Source organism: Peromyscus californicus, unplaced genomic scaffold (genome assembly GCF_007827085.1).
Source record: "Peromyscus californicus insignis strain IS unplaced genomic scaffold, ASM782708v3 Scaffold_12__1_contigs__length_115047231, whole genome shotgun sequence".
NCBI lineage: Eukaryota > Metazoa > Chordata > Mammalia > Rodentia > Cricetidae > Peromyscus > Peromyscus californicus.
This window is the reverse complement of record NW_026294413.1, coordinates 79,606,410-79,625,580: the sequence shown is the minus strand read 5'-3', so window position 1 is coordinate 79,625,580 and position 19,171 is coordinate 79,606,410. Positions and strand designations below refer to the sequence as shown.

Here is a 19,171-nt window from a genome sequence, read left to right as displayed (position 1 = left end):
TATGAGCACAGTGTAGTCCCTTCAAGTCCCTGCTACTTCGTTTGGGAATTTAACAAGAAATGGAGTTGCTGGATGGTACTGTGATTCTGTAGATCCTTTTTTAAAATCACCATACTGTTTTCCACAGCAGCTACCTCATGTTCCATTCCCACCAGGAATGTACAAGTGTTATCACTTCTTGGCATCCTTACCACCACTTACTATATTACACTTTTTTTTTTTTTTTTTGGTTTTTCGAGACAGGGTTTCTCTGTGTAGTTTTGCACCTTTTTTGGAACTCACTTTGTCGACCAGGCTGGCCTTGAACTCACAGAGATCCATCTGCCTCTGCCTCCCGAGTGCTGGGATTAAAGGCGTGCGCCACCACCGCCCGGCCTATATTACACATTTTTATAAAGGTATCTTGTTATCAAATAACGTATATTCTAAAATGACTAGTATTTGGAGAATAACAAATAAACCTGGCATCGTGTCTATCCGGTGTTTTCCAAAGCAGCAAATGAGATCTTCACGGATGGTGTACACACAGGCAGCCTCAGCACTAGTGTGAACGATAATTCTGGAATGTTGGTGTCTGTCCTTCCCCCATTCTGATTATTTTGTTATCACTAAACAAATGCATTTTAACAGTTTTTTTTTTTCCGACTGACCGTTTCTTACAGATTGACCTTGTTCAGATAAAGCAGATGTTCACCCAGATGTATCAGAAGACCCTAAGCACAATGATTGCCAGCGACACAAGCGGGGATTACAGAAAGCTGCTTCTGGCCATCGTCGGCCAGTGAGAGGGGGTTTGGGTGTTTGTCTTTAATGAATGACGCCATTCAGAGCTTATCCTTGCAAGCAACAAGACCTGCATGCAGCAATGTCGACACCACCTAACCGGAGTAGCTTTTTACTAAGGACTGTGTCAGGGTACCATGCGTGGTTTGCGCACGTTGTTACTGCCTTAATTCTAATGTTGTTTTTTTTCCTTTCTATATCCAACCAGTGTAAAAGCCATATCAGTGATGTAGTAATTTTGCACCATTTGTAAAGCTTCATCTGACTGCTTTTATTTTAATCAAGATTTCAAATTGATTAAAAATCACAGTAATCTCTAATTCTGTGTAATGTTAAAGTTTCTTGAAGATTCATTACCTCTAGTTCAAAAAATGAGGGAATAAGAGTGGTGGTTTTAAAAGCTGATGCTGGTCTGGTTTGATTTCAGAACGTGATTTTCAGTTCAGGAACAGAAGCGGTTAGACGCCACGGTAGCTCTCATCAGATGGCTGAGGTTCCCTGCTACAGATGGAGTGAGAAGTGGCCTCAGCTAGTAGCATTGTAGGACTTAAAGCCACATGCTGTTCACTCAAGCAAACTCTTAACTCGGAGATGTGGAAATTCCACTGTGTTCTTGAGACTCCCTTCCCATCCCAGTGCCAGCTGTTAGGAATGATGCCCACTGCATGGGAGGAGGAGCGTCTTGTTGAACACCACACAGCTCTGACAGGGGTGACCCGTGCCAGGCTGGCTTCTAAGCTGCTGAGACCCCAGATGTTACATTCTCTTGGTAACCAGAATGTTCCTGAGGCTATCAGGAGCTTACCTGAAGCCCAGGAAAGTTGCCGCCGCCTCCTCCACAGTCACATCAGCCCTAATATGATTACTTCTGTTTCCCGATTCCAGGGGACGGGGAGCAAAGCAAGCACCTGTCCATGTTTAAGTTGGAAACCCTGATACTGAGCTTATAGATGCTTGTGAGCTGTCCTGTGAGTGCTGGTACCTGAACCCAGATCCTCGGCATCACCAACATTTTCGAGATCTTTATTTTACTAGTTTATTAATACTGTTTAGACCAGCACTTTTATAGGATGTTACAAAATAGAGAAGGGTGAGTTCCCTTGTTAATTTCTGACAAAGTCAGCAGTGGTTTTTCAAAGCTTCAGATTATGTTTCAAATTATGTATGTGTATGTGTGTCTTTGTGTGGATTATGTGCACATGGATATAGGTACCCATGAAGAACAGAGGCCTCAGGTGGCCTGGGGTCCCCTGGAGCTGGAGTCACAGTCAATTCTGAGGTACTCCAGACTTGGGGCATCTGCAAGAGTAGTTTATTCTTAGCCAGCCTGTCTGTCAGTTGTGATTTTGATAGCAATTGCTTAGACCCTGAACATACTCTTCTGATTATATTTTAGGAATGGTCGGTGCCGGAGGCCACGCTTAGTGGTACAGTGTACTTAGCATGCACTGGCCACGTATCCTTAGCTAACGTGCAACTTGCTTATGCATACCCAGTTGAAAATTTTAAAAGGATTCATCTTTCTATTTTACCTTTGCGTGAGCACAGACACTGAGGCCAGAAGAGGGCACTGGATCCCTCGGAGCTGGAGTTACAGGCTGCTTGCTGCCCCTTGTGGGTACTGGGAATCAAACTTGGGTCTTCTAGCAGAGCTGGAAGGGCTCTTTTTTTGTTTTGTTTTTATTTTCCAAGACAGTTTCACTGTGTAGCCCTGGCTGTCCTGGAACTCACTCTGTAGACCAGGCTGGCCTCAAATTCTCAAAGATCTGCCTGCCTCTGCCTCCCAAGTGCTGGGATTAAAAGCATGTGCCACCACCGCCCATTTAAGATACAGATATTTGGAGAAAAGACCTAAGTTTAGTTTTGAAGGGAAGACTTTTATATTGTCCAGGCTAGCCTCAAACGCCCTCTCAAGCGATCCTTCTGCCTCAGCCTCCCAAGTAGCTGGAACTAGAGGAAAGAGCCCGGGCATCCTGCTAAAAAGACCTGTGTTCGCACATGTGCAGTGAAGGCTTTTTGCTTTTCTTTCTGGTTTTTGGGTTTTTTTGGCCTGATCTCACTGGGCTTTTTTCTTTAACGAAAGTTTCTTTTAGTTTTATCGTTCTACTTTGTGTGTGTATGTGTGCGTGTGTATTGAAATCAAGAGTCGAGAAAAAAAAAAAATCCGAAAGGTGGAAAGCTGCACTTTCACCCAAACTTGCAAAATGAAAAGAAACAGCACCCGAGGGGCGTGGTTTTCAGAGCACAAGCGTCACTTCGACTTCCGTGAGATGGGAAAAAACAAGTTCTCGCGAGAGGTAGCTGGTTGCTATGGTTACAGCAAGCATAGCCTGCGTCTGCCTCAGGTAAGGCAGTTGCTCCCTTTCCGAGGCCACAGGTAAAGCTGTTACTCCCCAGATCTCTCCTTCCAGGCTTCCCCACGCTAACCCTTCAGCGGAGGCCAGGCTGAAGCTCCGGTGCAGCTGCACTCCCCCGGCCAGCCCAGCCGTGCCCACGACCCCGCCTCACCGCGTCCAGTGACAGCCCGTGGCTTCTGAGCGCGAGACCAGAAATGCGTGCCCTGTTGAGGGCAGGAGCGAGAGTTAGGCATTTGTCCAAGGTCACGGTTATTCAGTCTCCACGTCTGGGACTGTGGGTCTAGTTCAGTGAAGTGCTCGCACAGCGTGCGTGAGACTGTGTTGTATGCCTAGCACCTCGAGGAAAACCAACACAACCTCCACCCTCATTTAAAAACAAACAAACAAAACAAACAACAACAACAACATGTCCCGGAACGAGCACTGGTTGAATGCACAGCCGTGGTGAATGTTCCCGAGTAGGAGAGATGGGAAATGTTTAAAGTGAGGGAAGAGCGTTGGTATCCGCCTTAGAAAGAAGGACGGGGGAGAATAAATGGGAAAGCAAAGAATGCGAAGGTTGATTATGTATGTACACTGGGGCGGGGAGGGGGCCAGCCTAAGCCAGATCACAGATGAGGGGAGAAGCTGACCGCACTGCTGAGGCTGGAGCCGTGGACGGAGGAAAACAGCTGAACAGTGTTTACCTCCAGATTTATCCCCACATTATGATCCAAACATACTGAAGTATTTGATTTGCTTTTTGGTCTTTTTGAGCCTTTGGCAGTCTTTTCTCTCTGCCTGGAACAGCCTTCATTTTAAACTATTCTTTTAGCTCCAGGTCGCCTCCCATGAGGAGATTTTCCTGGTATGCACACGCACACACGCGCTCTCAGATCCAGTTAGGTCCCAGCTTCCCACATCCCTGCTCCATGATGGGCTGCTAAGATAACAAGCTTGTCTGAAATGGTTTCCTCTTTCCTGCAGGATACGTATAAAGGCCTTGGCATGTACCAGTCTTAATCGAAAGTTAGTTTCCTCTGCGTTTCCCAGTCCTCTGTCAGGGTACCTGTCCAAAGCTTATACTTCTTGGTCAATTTACATGTCTCTCTTCCTCACTAGACTTTAAATTCCCGAAGTAAGTGGACTTAATCGTTTCTCTTCTATCCTAAGCATTTACTTAATAACTTAATAAAACTCAATTAAAGATTTTGATGGAAATGGAATGGATTGTAATAAAACGGAGTCAAACTCAAAGACGTGTTGATCTAGCACAAGTGAACTAATTCACATGGTACTAATTTACCACAGAGAAAGGGGTTGACACAAAAAGGCGTTCCAAATACACTTTTGATAAGGAAATCGTGGTGCCACTGAGGCCCTGAAAGAGCCTGGAAGCATTTGGGTGAGGTGAGACTTTTAGGCAACTGCAAGATAGAGGGAGTCGCTGGGAAAAGGCGGAGTAATATGAAGCCTGGAGTCTGCCACTGGCTGTCTTCTTTACATTACCCATCCCAGACAGACTTAGCACAGTATATCCTCACAGCTAAGTTCCACTTCGGTTTACATTTATTTTCAGTAAACGTAAACACAATGGATCTCTTTATGACTGATCCACACGTCTCTGTCATTGTACTTAGGTTAGGTTTTCTCCACGGTCCTTGTCTGTCCCTGTCCAGCTCACCCCTTTCTGCCCTCACCCCAAATAGTTCCATGGCCGCTTTCATGCCATGTGTTTGTTTAAACCTAGTTCTACGTGTGAGAGGGAACACGTGGTGTTTCTCTTTTTCCCTTGCATTACCCCTTTTTGTCTGTTCTCCCTTTTCACCCCTTCCTCCTCCTGGGTAACCCCCTTCTACTTTCTTGTTATGTATATATTATATATATTTAAATATAAACACCTCATATGAGAGAAAATATACACATTTGTCTTTCTGAGTCTGATGGGTTTTCCTTAACACAATGATATCCAATTTGATCTATTTTTCTGTAAATAACAGAAGTTCATTCTTCTTTACAGTTTACTGTATATATAATATATATGGTATATATGCCATATTTTCTTTATTCACCTTGACTATTGTGAATAGTGATGCAATGAACAAGGACAAGTAGCTCTGTGTCTGACTCCTTTGGGTGTCTACCCAGGAGTGGTGTGGATGGATGATATGGTGGCTTCATTTTTGCTTTTCTTTATGTGCATGGGTGTTTTGTTTGAATGTTTGTCTGTGCACAGTGTGCATGCCTAGTGTCCTGAGAGGTCAGAAGAGGGTGTCAGATCCCGTGGAATGGGAGTTACAGACAGTTGTGAGCCTCCATGTGGGGGCTGGGACGGAACCTGGGACCTCTGGAAGAGCAGTCAGTGTTCTTCGCCACCAGGCCATCTCTCCTCTATTTTTATTTTCTTGAGGAACCTCCATATGGATTTGCATAATGGCTGCACCAGTTTACTTTCCTGGCAGCAATGTATAAGGCCTTTTCTCATTATATTCCGCTTTAGATTAAGTTAGAAAACCTGACATTTGAGAGGGAAAAAAAGACAGTGGAGGTTGTGTTTCCCTTGGCAGAGCGCTGATATAGCAGCCACAGAGTCCAGGATTTGACCTCCAGTGCAGCATAATCTCAGATAACCCTAGGAGGTGGAGACAGGAGGACCAGGAGTTCAAGGTCATCCTTAGCTTAGTGTCTTTTTTGTTACTGTGATAAAATACTCAAAGTGACTGAAGTTCACAGTTCCAGATTATAGTCTGTCATGGTGGGAAAGCCTCAGAAGCTTGATGTGCCTGGTCACATCTGTCAGCAGTCAGAGCATGGAGTGCCTGCCGCTGGTGCTCACACCTGGTCACATCTGTCAGCAGTCAGAGCATGGAGTGCCTGCTGCTGGTGCTCACACCTGGTCACATCTGTCAGCAGTCAGAGCATGGAGTGCCTGCTGCTGGTGCTCACACCTGGTCACATCTGTCAGCAGTCAGAGCATGGAGTGCCTGCTGCTGGTGCTCAGCTGGCTTTCTCCACTAATACCGTCCAGGACCCCAGCCCAGGGAATGGCACCACCATTCAGTATGTCAGTCTTTCCACCTCAACATGACCAAGACCGTTCCCTACAGGCATACAGTTCCAGGAGATTGTAGATTTGTCAAGTTGACAGTAGTAATTATCATTGCTAATCTAGGCTATGTGAGATCCTGTCTCAAGCAGATACCTGTATTTATTTATTTCGGTAAGACAGTGTTTGACTGTGTAACCCTGGGTAAGTATCTTTGAATTCACTATGTAGACCAGGTTGGCCTAGAACTCACAATCCTCCAGCCTCAGCTTCCTAAGTGCTGGGGTTACGGAGGTGTGTGCTGTCACACTCGAACAATTTACTTTTTTAAAATAACTTTTTAGGATTTAATTGTTTTATGTATATGGCGCTCTATCTTCATATACACTTGCATGCCAGAAGAGGGCATCAAATCCCATTACAGATGGCTGAGAGCCACCATGTGGTTGCTGGGAATTGAACTCAGACTCTGAAAGAGCTGCCAGTGTTCTTAACCACTGATCCATCTCTCCAGTCCCGGACAATTTACTTTTGGAATTGTTTGTAAAATTATTTGAAAATAGAGACATATGCCTTTGTTGCTTTCAAGAGTCCATAGAAGCCAGCGATGGTGGTGCAAGCCTTTGATCCCAGCACTTGGGAGGCAGAGGCAGGCAGATCTCTGAGTTCAAGGCCAGCCTGGTCTACAGAGCAAGTTCTAGGACAGCTGGAGCTACACAGAGAAACCTTGTCTTGGGGCGGGGGAGGGGAGGAAGAGTCCATAGAACAGACATTACTTCTGACGGGAACTTCTCAGACTGTGGAGGAAATGTGGGTGGAGCGCTGAGTGATAACACTCTGAGTCTGTCTTGTGATTATTTGCATGCCATAGGTCAGTTATGTGTTTAGGAACCTTTAGCATCAGTTGGTGGAGCCATGCTCGTGATAACTCCTGAAAGCATTTCCTCTCCAGCAGCAGAGACTGCAAAGTGGGGATAAACAATGCTGGCCTATAATGTGCCCGCAGCTCCAGTGCTCCTGGTTGTGATGTGGGGCACAAGGAAACAGACTTATTTGTTATCTTTACAGGGGCCAAAGAGGACCAGAGAGACTTTGACCAAGTGCTGACATGGAACAGGCGTCATCAATAGGCAGAACGGTGCACATCACTGTGACTAATGGATATGACTTGGTAAATTGATTCTTGGAAACCCACAAAGTCCCTATTTAGGAGCATGGGGAGAAGATGGAAGTTTTGCAGCATTTTTCTCCCTCTAACCATAGTGATCTTCTCCCCATTATTCCATGTTGTTAGTTTATACTCAGCAAGTCATAATGGAGTGTATCTAAACTACCTGGCCCTTTGAATGCTAATTTTAACAGGGTCAAAACAAATGTATTTTCTATTGCTATGAAGAGACACTGTGACCATAAAGGAAAACATTTAATTGGGACTGGCTTACAGTTCAGAGGTTTAGTCCATTGTCATCATGGCTAGAAGCATGGTGGCATGCAGGCAGATATGGTGCTGGAGAGGTAGCTGAGAGTTCTACACCTGGTTCCTAAGGAGCAGGAAGAGACACTGGGCCTGGCTTGAGCATCTGAAACCCCAAAGCCCACCCCTAGTGACACACATCCTCCTAATAGTGCCACTCCCTATGAGCCTAAGGGGGCCATTTTCATTCAAACCACCACAGAGTCATTTCTGTTTTGCTAAGTAATCCCCCCACACACACACTTCCTTTCTTCTGAGGCAGAGTTTCACTATCTCAGGCTGGCCTCACATTCACAACAATCCTCCCGTCTCAACCTCCTAGATGCTGAAATTACATCATGAGCCAACACATCTGGCTTACAATTTTTTTTCCTTCCTTCTGAAAAGGTTCTAAACTTCTTGAATTCTCTCAACGATTAATTTTATTTTAGGATTTCAAATAACAAACCAGCAAAAACTGCTAAAAATTAGGTAAATAATGAAATGGGAAAATATTCACTGTCCTGAAGTTTACAGAGCTATTCTTTAAAAGGTCATAGTTAGTGAGCTCTGTTTGTTTAATAATGTGTATGTAAAAATGTATACGTGCGTACATATCACAATGAAACATAAAAATATATTCTGAAATGTTAATAGTGCCTGCATATTAGAATAAGGCCACCGCAAATTTATTTCCCTGTGTAATTTTTCTCACTTTTTAATGATGTCTGGCAGTATATTCTTATAATCAGATAATACAAAAAGTGATAACTTTTAAGCTGTAACATAAATGACACTTAAGTAGAATGTTGCATGAAGCTAGAACTGCGTTTGTTTAATGATTTTCTGCTTGTCCCATTTGTATTTGTGGTGGAGCTTGTTAGAGGAAAAAACAACAATGTTTAGTTCAGGTCAAGATAGGTTGCCAGATATGTAGGGAAGCTATGCGTTTGAAATTGTAACATGATGTTTCTGCCCACAGAAAGGGTTTAAAGGAGACACCCCAGTTACTTTTGTTCGTGCAGAATTCAATCAGGTAGTCCTTGGAGACTCTTCAAAAATCACTGTCTCTCCAGAAGGAACTGTAAAATACAACTTTACTAGCAGCATTGAGCTCAGTCTGGATGGAGGAATTACTTTAGATGACCTCGCTCACAAACCCTTATTCCGTAAGTCTCATGGTTCAAGGACATCTCGAGGAGATTCTGAGTACTCAGTCGCTGTGATGGGCGAAATGCATATTCCTTACACTGCGCATAGGAATAACGCAGTGGACTTTGTTCTGTCTGCTTCCAGCATCCAAAAACTGTAACATGCTAATTTTATCAATTTTTCATCCTTTCTCTTCTAGTTTTCTTTGTATTCCAGTATTAATGGTTGCCAGGTTTTAGAGAAAAATGATTTTTAAAAGACCCACAGAACTTGATACATACTTTAAAATAGCCCATTGTTCATTTGACATTTAAGCCTAACTGGATATCCTGTGTTATCTGTGCTTTTGTGTATGAACCATCCTGAGTGGCCAGTTTTCATTTGCCTCCCCTGCTGAAGGATGCTCTTCTTAAAATCAGGGCTGGATTTAGTTTTCTTCAGAATTTCCGATTCCTAGAAGTATCTGTATGAACCATCCTGAGTGGCCAGTTTTCATTTGCCTCCCCTGCTGAAGGATGCTCTTCTTAAAATCAGGGCTGGATTTAGTTTTCTTCAGAATTTCCGATTCCTAGAAGTATCTGTAGCACAACAGATGCTCTAAGAGTTTTTGTTGAGTGAATTAGATGGAGAGGTGGATGGTTTCTGATCTGTGTCTTCATGGTTTCCATGTACAAATTCTGTATTACTTTATCTCTGACATAATTTGTTACACCTGTGTGCCAGCTCTTTTACTTTGTTTTGTTTTCATCTATAGTGCGTGCGTGTGTGTGTGTGTGTGTGTGTGTGTGTGTGTGTGTGTGTGTGCAGGTGAGTTGTGTGCTCATGTATTTTGGTGTGTGTGCATATACAAGTACATGTGTGCAGAGCCAGGGATCAGCATCAGCTGTCTCCCCTATTACTGTTCACCTTGTCTTTTGAGGTAGGGTCTTTCCGTGGCTAGCCAATTAGCTCCGGGAATCTACTTATCTCAGGATTCCCCCACCCCACCACTACCCTAACCCCGTGTCTTAGTCAATGTTCTGTCGCTGTGAAGAGACACCATGACCATGGCAACTCTTATAAAAGAAAGTATTTAACTGAGCCTTGCTTATATTCAGAGGTTTAGTCCATTTTCTCATGATGGGAAGCATGGCGGCATGCAGGCAGACATGGTGCTGGAGAGGGAACTGAGAATTCTACATTCAGATCAACAGGCAGCAGAAAGTGAGACACTGGACCTGGTTTGAGCAGTTGAAATCCCCAAAGCCCATCCCTAGTGACACACTTCCTCCAACAAGGCCACACCTACCCCAACAAGGCCACACCTACCCCAACAAGGCCACACCTACCCCAACAAGGCCACACCTACCCCAACAACAAGGCCACACCTCCTAGTGCCACCTTAAGCATTCAAATATATGAGCCTACGGGGGCATTCCTATTCAACCTACAACACCTGGGGTTGCATATACTTGCTGTAGGCGCCCAAGTTTCATGTGGGTGCTGGGGCTCAGCATCAGGTTCTCATGTCTGCACAGCAGGCACTTCATTGACATATTTTAGTCTGTAGTCTTTGTATCAGTCAGAAGTCTCTAGAGCAGTACTTCTCAACCTGTGAGTCATGACAAAGGGGTTGCATATCATATGTTTACATTATGATTCATAACAGTAGCAAAATTACAGTTATGAAGTAGCAACATAATAATTTTATGGTTGGGGGTCAGCACAACATGAGGAACTGTATTAAAGGGTCACAACATTAGGAAGGTTGAACATTCAGGGCGGTGGTGGCACACACCTTTAATCCCAGCACTCGGGAGGCAGTGGCAGACAGATCTCTGTGAGTTTGAGGCCAGCCTGGTCTACAGAGTGAGTTCCAGGACAGGCTCCAAAGCTACACAGAGAAACCCTGTCTCAAAAGACCAAAAAAAAAAAAAAAAAGAAGGGGAAGAAGGTTGAGCACTGCTGTAGAGGATCAGAACAGACTAAATGAATGTGTATTATGAGGGAGTTATTAGATTGGGATCCACGATATGGTGGGGGTAGTCCACCAATGACTGTCTCACACTGAAAAGACCAAACACCCAGGAGTCGTTCACTCCAGTAGACTTGGTTCTGAGTAGTTCCAGGCTGGTGTGTAGCAAGTCTTTCTTTGTCCTGCCAGCCAGCTCCCAAATAATCACATGGAGACTTCTGATTAATTATGAAAGCTCAACCAGTATTTTAGGCTTGTTTCTAACTAGCTCTTATAACTTACATTAACCTATTTTTATTAATTTACTTTCTCTCTTGTGCCTTTATTACCTTTACTCTGTACTGCCCATGCTGCTTTCCTGTTTCCTCCGTGTCTGGCTGGCAACTCTTTTCTTCTTCCCGGCATCCTCTGTGCTTGGAAATCCTGCCTAGCTATTGACTGTTCAGCCTTTTATTAAACCAGCCAGAGAGACACATCTTCACAGTGTGCACAAGGATTATTCTGCAGCACTGGTGCTGAAAGCGTGATGGATCCCTGGAGAGACACTGATCTGAAGCCCACAGGGCAGGCCTGAAGAAGCCGCTTCTAAGTTCGGAGAGTCGGCAGTGGCCGCAGAGGTGTGGAATTTGTCATAGAGGATGAAGGCAAGAGGGAATCAGGAAAAGTGTTCCCGCTTCTGTCTTTTTATCTGGGCTTCAAGTAATTTGGTCAAAAATCCCTTAAAGGGTGGCCAACCAGCTTACCTTCTCATTGATTCCAGATCCAGGCAAGGTGAAAACCAGTATACACATCAATCTTTATTTTTGATTTTGTAATTTTTTCAGGTTTTTTTTTTTTTTTTTTTTTTTTTTTTTTGGTTTTTCGAGACAGGGTTTCTCTGTGTAGCTTTGCGCCTTTCCTGGAACTCACTTGGTAGTCCAGGCTGGCCTCGAACTCACAGAGATCTGCCTGGCTCTGCCTCCCGAGTGCTGGGATTAAAGGCGTGCGCCACCACCACCCGGCAATTTTTTCAGTTTTTTAAATGATACATCTCATGGGTGCTTACCAAGCCCTCAGATCTCAAGATGCAAGACTTGGAAATGCAGACAACATTCTAGACCAGTAGTTCTCAACCTATGAGTCATGAGTCCTTTGGAGGAGTCAAATGACCCTTTCATAGGGGTCCCCTAAGACTATCAGAAAGCACAGATATTTACATTATGATTCATAACAGTAGCAAAATTACAGTTATGAAGTAGCAAGACAATGATTTATGGTTGGGGATCACCGCAACATAAGGAGTTGTATTAAAGGGTTGCAGCATTAGCAAGAGTGAGAACCACTGTGCTAGAATCTATAGTTTATCTTTCTTGCCATAAGAACTCTTGGGGCTGGGGAGATGGCTCAGTGGTTATGAGCACTCCTGAGTTCAATTCCCAGCACCCACATGGCAACTCACAACTGCCTGATGCCCTCTTCTGGTGTGCAGATGTACGTGCTGACAAAGTACCCATATAAATGAATAAATAAATAAATCTTTAAAAAAAAGAACTCTTGGGGTCCCACCATAGACCACCAAACTCAAACAACAGAGGAGATGCTGAAAAGATGTCCCTTAGGGCAAGAGTCTCAGGTGCCTCTTAAGAAACACATTCTCCAGCTTAGCCGTTCCAAGCGTCAAGTGTGGGCTCCCTGGGAACAGCTGGCCATGGAGGAGCCCTTCCCAACCTTCTTTCACGACTCTTCCCTCGTTTCTTCACTCTGCTCTGTTTCCCTGGAACCCACGATAGGAGGAGCACCTTGATTGCGTTCTTCCCAAGCATAATGAATGAAGAAAGCAGAGCTGAAGACTTTTTAAAAGTGTGTAACCAAAGCCATGAGACAGAAGCAGTCCCTTGGTTCCCAGGAGCAAAGCAAGAACTGAACTTGGAGACTTTGAGCAGGTGGACATTGGTGAACATATGGGAGGGGTGGGTCCAGGGAGAGAGCAGTACTCCTAAACCTAGGACTGGATTTTAATGTTCTCACAAGGACAAGCCTTGGATGAGGAGGTGGGACTGAAATCATGTCTGTGGTGATATATTGTGTATGAAATCAAGCTTGCCTGAGGATCAGAGGACAGGGCTAGCCACTAGATCAACCATAGAGGTCAGGCAGTGGTGGCACACACCTTTAATCCCAGTACTTGAGATCTCATGCCTTTGCTACCAGTATTGGGGAAGGACACACACCATTAACCCCAGCCCTAGGAAGGAAGTGAAATGGCTGGGCGGAGAAAAGCTTATAATGTGTGAGGAGACAGGAACTAGAGAGCCTTTCAGCTGAGGACTCACAGGCCTTCAGTCAAAGGACTCCTGGAGATAGGATCTCGCCTTCCATTCGACCTGAGGATTCGGTGGTCGTGAGAAGTTTCTCTAGTGGCTTGTTCCTTTGTCTCTCTGATCTCTCAGCATTTACCCCAATATCTTGCTCCAGGTTTTTATTATAGGACCATTTAGCATTCATTCAACACATGTCCCCAGTACAACTATGGCTCTGAAAAATCAAGGCCCAAGAAAATTAAATCCACTCACCATCCTCCCTCTTTAGAGAGAAGAAAAGAGTGTTTGTGGGTAATTAGTAGACATAAGCATGTGTTCACCACACACAAGGAGCTTCTGTGAAACAGAACTTAGCCGCATTCTAGGTCAGAGCAAATACAAAAGAATCTGGTATACAGATGAGGTTTTCCTTCTGGTTTGTTTTTTGAGTCAGAGTTTTACTATGAAGCCTAAACTAGCCTTCAGCTTGTTATATAGCCCAGATTAGCCCTGAATTCTCCCATCCAAGTACTAACCAGACCTGATCTTGCTTAGGTTCCAAGATCTTCTGAGGCCTGGCACATTCAGGGTGGTATGTCTGTAGACTAGCCTTGAGCTCTCAATCTTACATCTGCAGCCTAAAGAATGCAAGTGTGTACCACCATGCATAGCTCAGAGAGTCTCCTAGACAAAATATTATAGTTAATAGAATTAGGGCTCAATATCAAAAAGATAGAAATTTCAAAAACTTTATGAATGACTCATGGAACAAAGACATCAGAAAAAAAGGAATGTATTTAGAATTACCAAACAGTAAAACAGATGCCGAACACAGGGAGAGGGTAGGGGAAAAGCAGGGAGTATGTAGTTCAGTAGTAGAGTTTACTCCCCACCACTTCAAAAGCAAAACAAGACATGTAAGATGTGGCCACAGTAGGAGAACATTTATAATCTTAAGTGTGTTCACTAGAAACCAAAAAGGACTGGAACTCTGGGATGACAGAGTGGATACGCTTTCCTCTATTTCTCAGAAAGCACAACTGGACACTGTGTAAAAGCAAATGGAGGAGGCTGAAAGGTGGTGAGAAGGAGTATAAATACCCAAAGTAACTGAGAGTAAATTCCATAGTTTCCTTTTTATCTTCTATGTTCCGGACTGTATACTTAAGAGGTTAGCACTATAGAAACATCAGTGGGTTCAGACTTTTTAAAAACCATTTTCATCTGTGTGTGTGTGTGTGTGTGTGTGTGTGTGTGTGTGTGTGAGAGAGAGAGAGAGAGAGAGAGAGAGAGAGAGAGAGAGAGAGAGAGAGAGAGAGAGAGAGGAGCACCTGTGGAGGCCAGAAGAGAGCACTGGATCCCCTGGAGCTGGAGAAGCTGATGGTTATAAGATGCCCGATGTGGTCCTCTTTGTTTCATGACAGTGATAGAAACCCTAACTAAGATAGCAGTGCATGCCTGTAATTCCAGTACTCAGGAAGGAGAGGAAGTTCAGGGTCATCCTTGGCTACATAGTGAGTTTGAGGACAGCCTGAGATACACAAGAACCTATCTAAAACGTTAATTTCTAGAGAAGTAACAGTTTCACCTTGTAGTCCAGGCTGACCTTGAACTTGCAATTCTTGCTTCTACCTCTAGTGCTGAGATTACAGATGTGTGCCACCACATCTGTAATTTTTTACGATAAATGCAACAGGAAACAGTGGTTCTTTGAGATGATAAGGAATAGTAATGTTGTTGCCAGGTAGCTGTATACATCTGTTGCCTTTACATGTATGAATCACATGATTAAGAACTGTTTTGTATAACTTCCAGGCAAAAAGTGCAGACATCACTGAACTAGTGACTTCTCACTGACTTTCCATTAGAAGTCCCTGATGCCTTCTTGGGTTTTGGGATAATTGCTGCTGCTGCTGTTACTGCTGTCTGTACTAGAGATTTTATGGGAAGCCTCATGCAAGCATTCTTGCCGTTGAACTATGGACCCCATGTCAGAACTCATTTTCTTTAACTCAGACTCTGCCTGCCGCAGCTTTGCCGTCTGGTGGAGGTGTTAGAAGCGTTCTCCTTTTCTTTGGCTCTTCTAGTAACCGTGACTGAGGTCTTACCAAAGGAGAAGAAACAGAAGGATGAGAAGACCCTAACTCTGGGCCAAGCTGTGGTGGACCTGCTTCCTTTACTGGAAGGTCAGATGTGTAATTTATCCAAAAGCAAAAAAAGTAACAAAATGCATAAAACCTATACCCAACGATGTGTAAAGGTCAGCCTCCGTGGCTTTGAGGGTTTCCGTGGGAAATGAGGGTGTGTGTCTGTGCCTGAATTAGCTCTGACTTGACCCTTTCTTCTTTGGCTCAATTTGACCTTGCAGGAGAGGAATCATTTGAAACGGTGGTCCCATTACATCCTGTGCAGGGGTCGCCCTTAGAAACTCCTTCAGCGGGCTCTAAGGTAATCCGAGTTTTAAATCTTAGTGCTTTTAGCTGCCTCGTAATCCATCTATTAAGGTCAAGTTCGGGTGAGTACATTGCATTGGGCACTTCCTTTCATGATACTTATATTGCTAATTTTTGGTGAACAGGCATGAAGAAGGCTAAGTCCCACCTTGTGGATATAACCCAGGGAAAGAGCACGTATTGGTTACTTTGCCCAGAAGGGCAAATAACTTAGGGGAGATTTAACTATGGAAATGCTTCTTGGGCTGTATGCCAGCAGGTTAAACTGTATATGACAGTATATACTTAGGCATGGCAGCCTGCCTCTGGTTGAAGACTTCTAATTCGACACAGCACCAGCCAATACCCTATCCTGAATTCCAAAATGTGATGCAACATACTGGGATGTTGTTGATGATGAAGAGTCAATGACAGCCTGTAAACATCTGGACATACCATTCTGAAACTGACCTCACATCTTCCCCTCAACTTACTCGTTCCTTTATCTTAGTGCCCTGGGCTGATGACAGTACCCATCCATGAAATGACATGACATAGGACCTAAGTTACATCCATGGAGCCTAACTACAGCCAATCTCTAAATCCGACCTCCTCTCCCTCCTGAGTGTCTTTAGACTCTTTTTACCCTTTTCCTGCTCCATGTTACCTCGGCTTTCTTTGGGTCGTTATGAGTAATCTTAGCATTTATTTACCTTTGGGCTGAAGGCAGCCCACTGTTTCAATCCCTTTTACAGTAGCTTTTCTTTGGACCCAGAATGATTTTTTTTCTTTATTTCCTTTGCTGATCCAAGTCACGAACTCCTTTGTAGCCTGTAGAAGTGGGGTTGGATGTCATTGTCCCCTACTTTCCTCTAGCCCGGTAATTAATTACTCACTTATTTGGTGCTTCTCAAAGAGGGTATTTTGTACAGGAGTTTTCATAACTCATAAAGCTATGGTACGAGTTTCATAATGAAAGGGAATGTGTCTTGTGTGTGTGTGTGTGTGTGAGAGAGAGAGAGGGAGAGGGAGAGGCAGAGGGAGAGAGAGAGGGAGAGGGAGAGAGAGGTGGGGCGGTGTCTCTCTCTGTAGCCTTGGCTGTCCTGACGCTCACTCTGTAGACCAGGCTGGCCTCGAACTCGTAGAGACCCACTTGCCTCAAGGTGTGTGCCACCACCACCTGGCTGGAATGTGTCTTCTTTATCAGCATATTATTAGCAGTCAATACACATTTAAGGGGCCAGTGAGATGGCTTACTGAGGGAAGACACTTGGCTGCCAAACTTATGACTTGAGTTAGGTCCTAGAGACCTACATACTAGAGGGAGGGAACCAACCCCACAAGTTGTAAATACACATTTAAACCTTTTTATTCTATTGTGTGTGAAAATGTTAGGTATGCACACACATGCAAACACACACACACATACACACATATACTTAAAAATGTCTCTTTTTTTATTTTTTCAAGACAAGGTTTCTCTGTGTAGCCTGGGCTATCCTAGAACTCGATCTGTAGACCAGGCTGGCCTCAAACTCAGAGATCTGCCTGCATCTGCCTTCTAAGTGCTGGATTAAAGGCGTGTGCCACCACCGCCCAAATGAAAATATCTTATGATAAATCACTACATTTAAATTATTAAAATAATCATAAGGGAGTGGGTATGGTGATACACATATTCAATCTTAGCACCTGGGAGGCAGAGGCAAGGTGGATCTCTATGAGTTTGAGCCCCTGCTGGTCTAGAGAGTAAGTTCCAGGCCAGCCAGGGCTACATAGTGAGACCCTGTGTAATAAGTGTGATGATGATGATGATGATGATGATGATGATGATGTGGACAGCTTAGGTATAAAGCACTTGTCAGACAAGTGCGAGGACCTAGGTTCGAATTTCCAGGATCCTTGTAAAGCCAGACAGGAGTCTGTAATCCCAGTGGAAAGTGAAGACAATATCCAAGGTTATCCTTTACCCTCCACATGCTCACCATGGCACATATGTGCCCGAACACATACACACACATCATGCACACACCCCACATAATCAGAAAATGCAGGCTAGCAAAAAAAAAAAAAAAAAAAAGCACTCAATCCCATTTCATGAGTGCCTACTAGTTAGGTTCATATGGAGTCACCCAGTTCTTCTCCCATGTGTGTTTGTGTTTGTGTTTTACCTCACTGTTGTGGAATGGAAAGGACTCTAGTTCAGAATAGGACCCTCCAGTTCTCCTTGGACTCTTCCTTCGGCTCCTGGTACTTGGGGAAAGATAAAATTTGTTTATCTTTGTAATTGAGTTTAACCTCATCCTGAACAGTGGTAGCAGATAACGTCAATAAAGACAGTGAGGACCTATGGCAATTCTCATAAGTGCGACGTCACTTTCTTTCCTAGCAATGCAGTCTTGACGTGAAGGTGTCTGTGGCAGAGCCCTTACTGACCCCAGCCCAGGTCTCAGCTAGCAATCTTCTGAAGGTCACCCTGGAGGCTGCCTACTCTGTGCCGGAGTCATTTGTACCAGTCGGGCCTCAGCAGAACTACATGGTTGGTCTGCAAGTTCCATCAGTTGGAGAGGTAAAGCCCTTCTTCCAGATATCTGCATGGGCTCAAACAAGCCTACACTCATGGCCATGTTCCTCCCTGCCAAGACTGAATTCAAACTCACTCTAGCAACAGCTAAGATTTAGTTTAGGCTTAAAAACTAACATTTGAGCTGGAAAGATGGCTCAGAGGTTAAGAGCACTGGCTGTTCTTCCAGAAGTCCTGAGTTCAATTCCCAGTAACCACATGGTGGCTCACAGCCATCTATAATGAGATCTGATGCCCTTTTCTGGTCTGCAGGCATACATGTAGACAGAACACTGTATACATAATAAACAATAATGTTGATTTTTGTTTTACATGTATATTTTCATAACAATATGCAGTTACACACTCTATACATTGTACATAATTTATATTAATCACTATATAGTTCTGATCCAAAATATGTGCAACATTTAAAAGTTGCCGGTTTTTGGTGTGTTTATGCATGGTTTAGTTTATGAGTTTTTTATAAGCATCTCATTATACAATGTTTCCGCTGAATTCCAGATGTTATTTGGATCAGATCTCTAGATGCAGGAACACAGAAGGTCCCTGCTGGAGAGTCCCAAGGTGCAATAAGTTAGTGACTGCACCGTGCTACGGACACAGCTGTGCATGGAAATTTTCATAACACTCATGTGCTGGGGATTTAGCTGGATACCAAAGACACTTGACTTCCGTTTCTACAACTGGGAGAATCCGAGTCTGGATGGTTGCTTTCCCTTCCAGGGACAACCCCATGACTGTGTGTGGCACATCTGTGCATGACCCAGCTCCAACTTCAGGTTTCTACTACTTTTTTCCTTTGGGCTGGTGAGATATCTTAAAGAGTAAAGGTATATTGCTGAGCGCGATGACTTGAGTTTGATCCTTTGGGACCTACATAGGGAAAGTAAATACCAGCTCCCAAATTTGTGCACATGCATACACATGCATGTGAGTTAATAACTAAAACACTTTTTAAAAGAATAATTTACATTTTATTGTGTTTTCTATAATTCACAGAGTTATACATTAGCACCAATAGAATGAAGGACACGCGCCCCTACTACATAATCACTGGAATAACACCCAGAATTCTGCTGGGAAAAGTAGTAAGCAGACTTTTTATACATGCCAAAGCCTCTGAGAGTATCCTCATATCTGGTGTCTATT

General features: G+C 44.0%; 2 protein-coding genes across 6 annotated transcripts in view; both read left to right on the top strand.

Annotated features, from left to right (window-relative positions):
- Anxa7 (annexin A7) overlaps positions 1 to 1,103 on the top strand; it is a 28,024-nt gene extending 26,921 nt beyond the window's left edge. For both annotated transcript variants that reach the window (XM_052733503.1, XM_052733502.1), the window contains one exon: positions 663 to 1,103. In XM_052733503.1, coding sequence (XP_052589463.1) covers positions 663 to 785 — 123 coding nt within the window. In that variant the 3' untranslated portion in view covers positions 786 to 1,103. The remainder of the gene's footprint in view (positions 1 to 662) is intronic.
- Positions 1,104 to 3,056: 1,953 nt separating this feature from the next.
- The window catches only part of Cfap70 (cilia and flagella associated protein 70), a 66,554-nt gene continuing 50,439 nt past the window's right edge, over positions 3,057 to 19,171 (top strand). For all 4 annotated transcript variants that reach the window (XM_052733499.1, XM_052733501.1, XM_052733500.1 and 1 more), the window contains exons 1-6: positions 3,057 to 3,128; positions 7,234 to 7,336; positions 8,601 to 8,787; positions 15,091 to 15,189; positions 15,372 to 15,451; positions 17,825 to 18,004. In XM_052733499.1, coding sequence (XP_052589459.1) covers positions 7,274 to 7,336; positions 8,601 to 8,787; positions 15,091 to 15,189; positions 15,372 to 15,451; positions 17,825 to 18,004 — 609 coding nt within the window. In that variant the 5' untranslated portion in view covers positions 3,057 to 3,128; positions 7,234 to 7,273. The remainder of the gene's footprint in view (positions 3,129 to 7,233; positions 7,337 to 8,600; positions 8,788 to 15,090; positions 15,190 to 15,371; positions 15,452 to 17,824; positions 18,005 to 19,171) is intronic.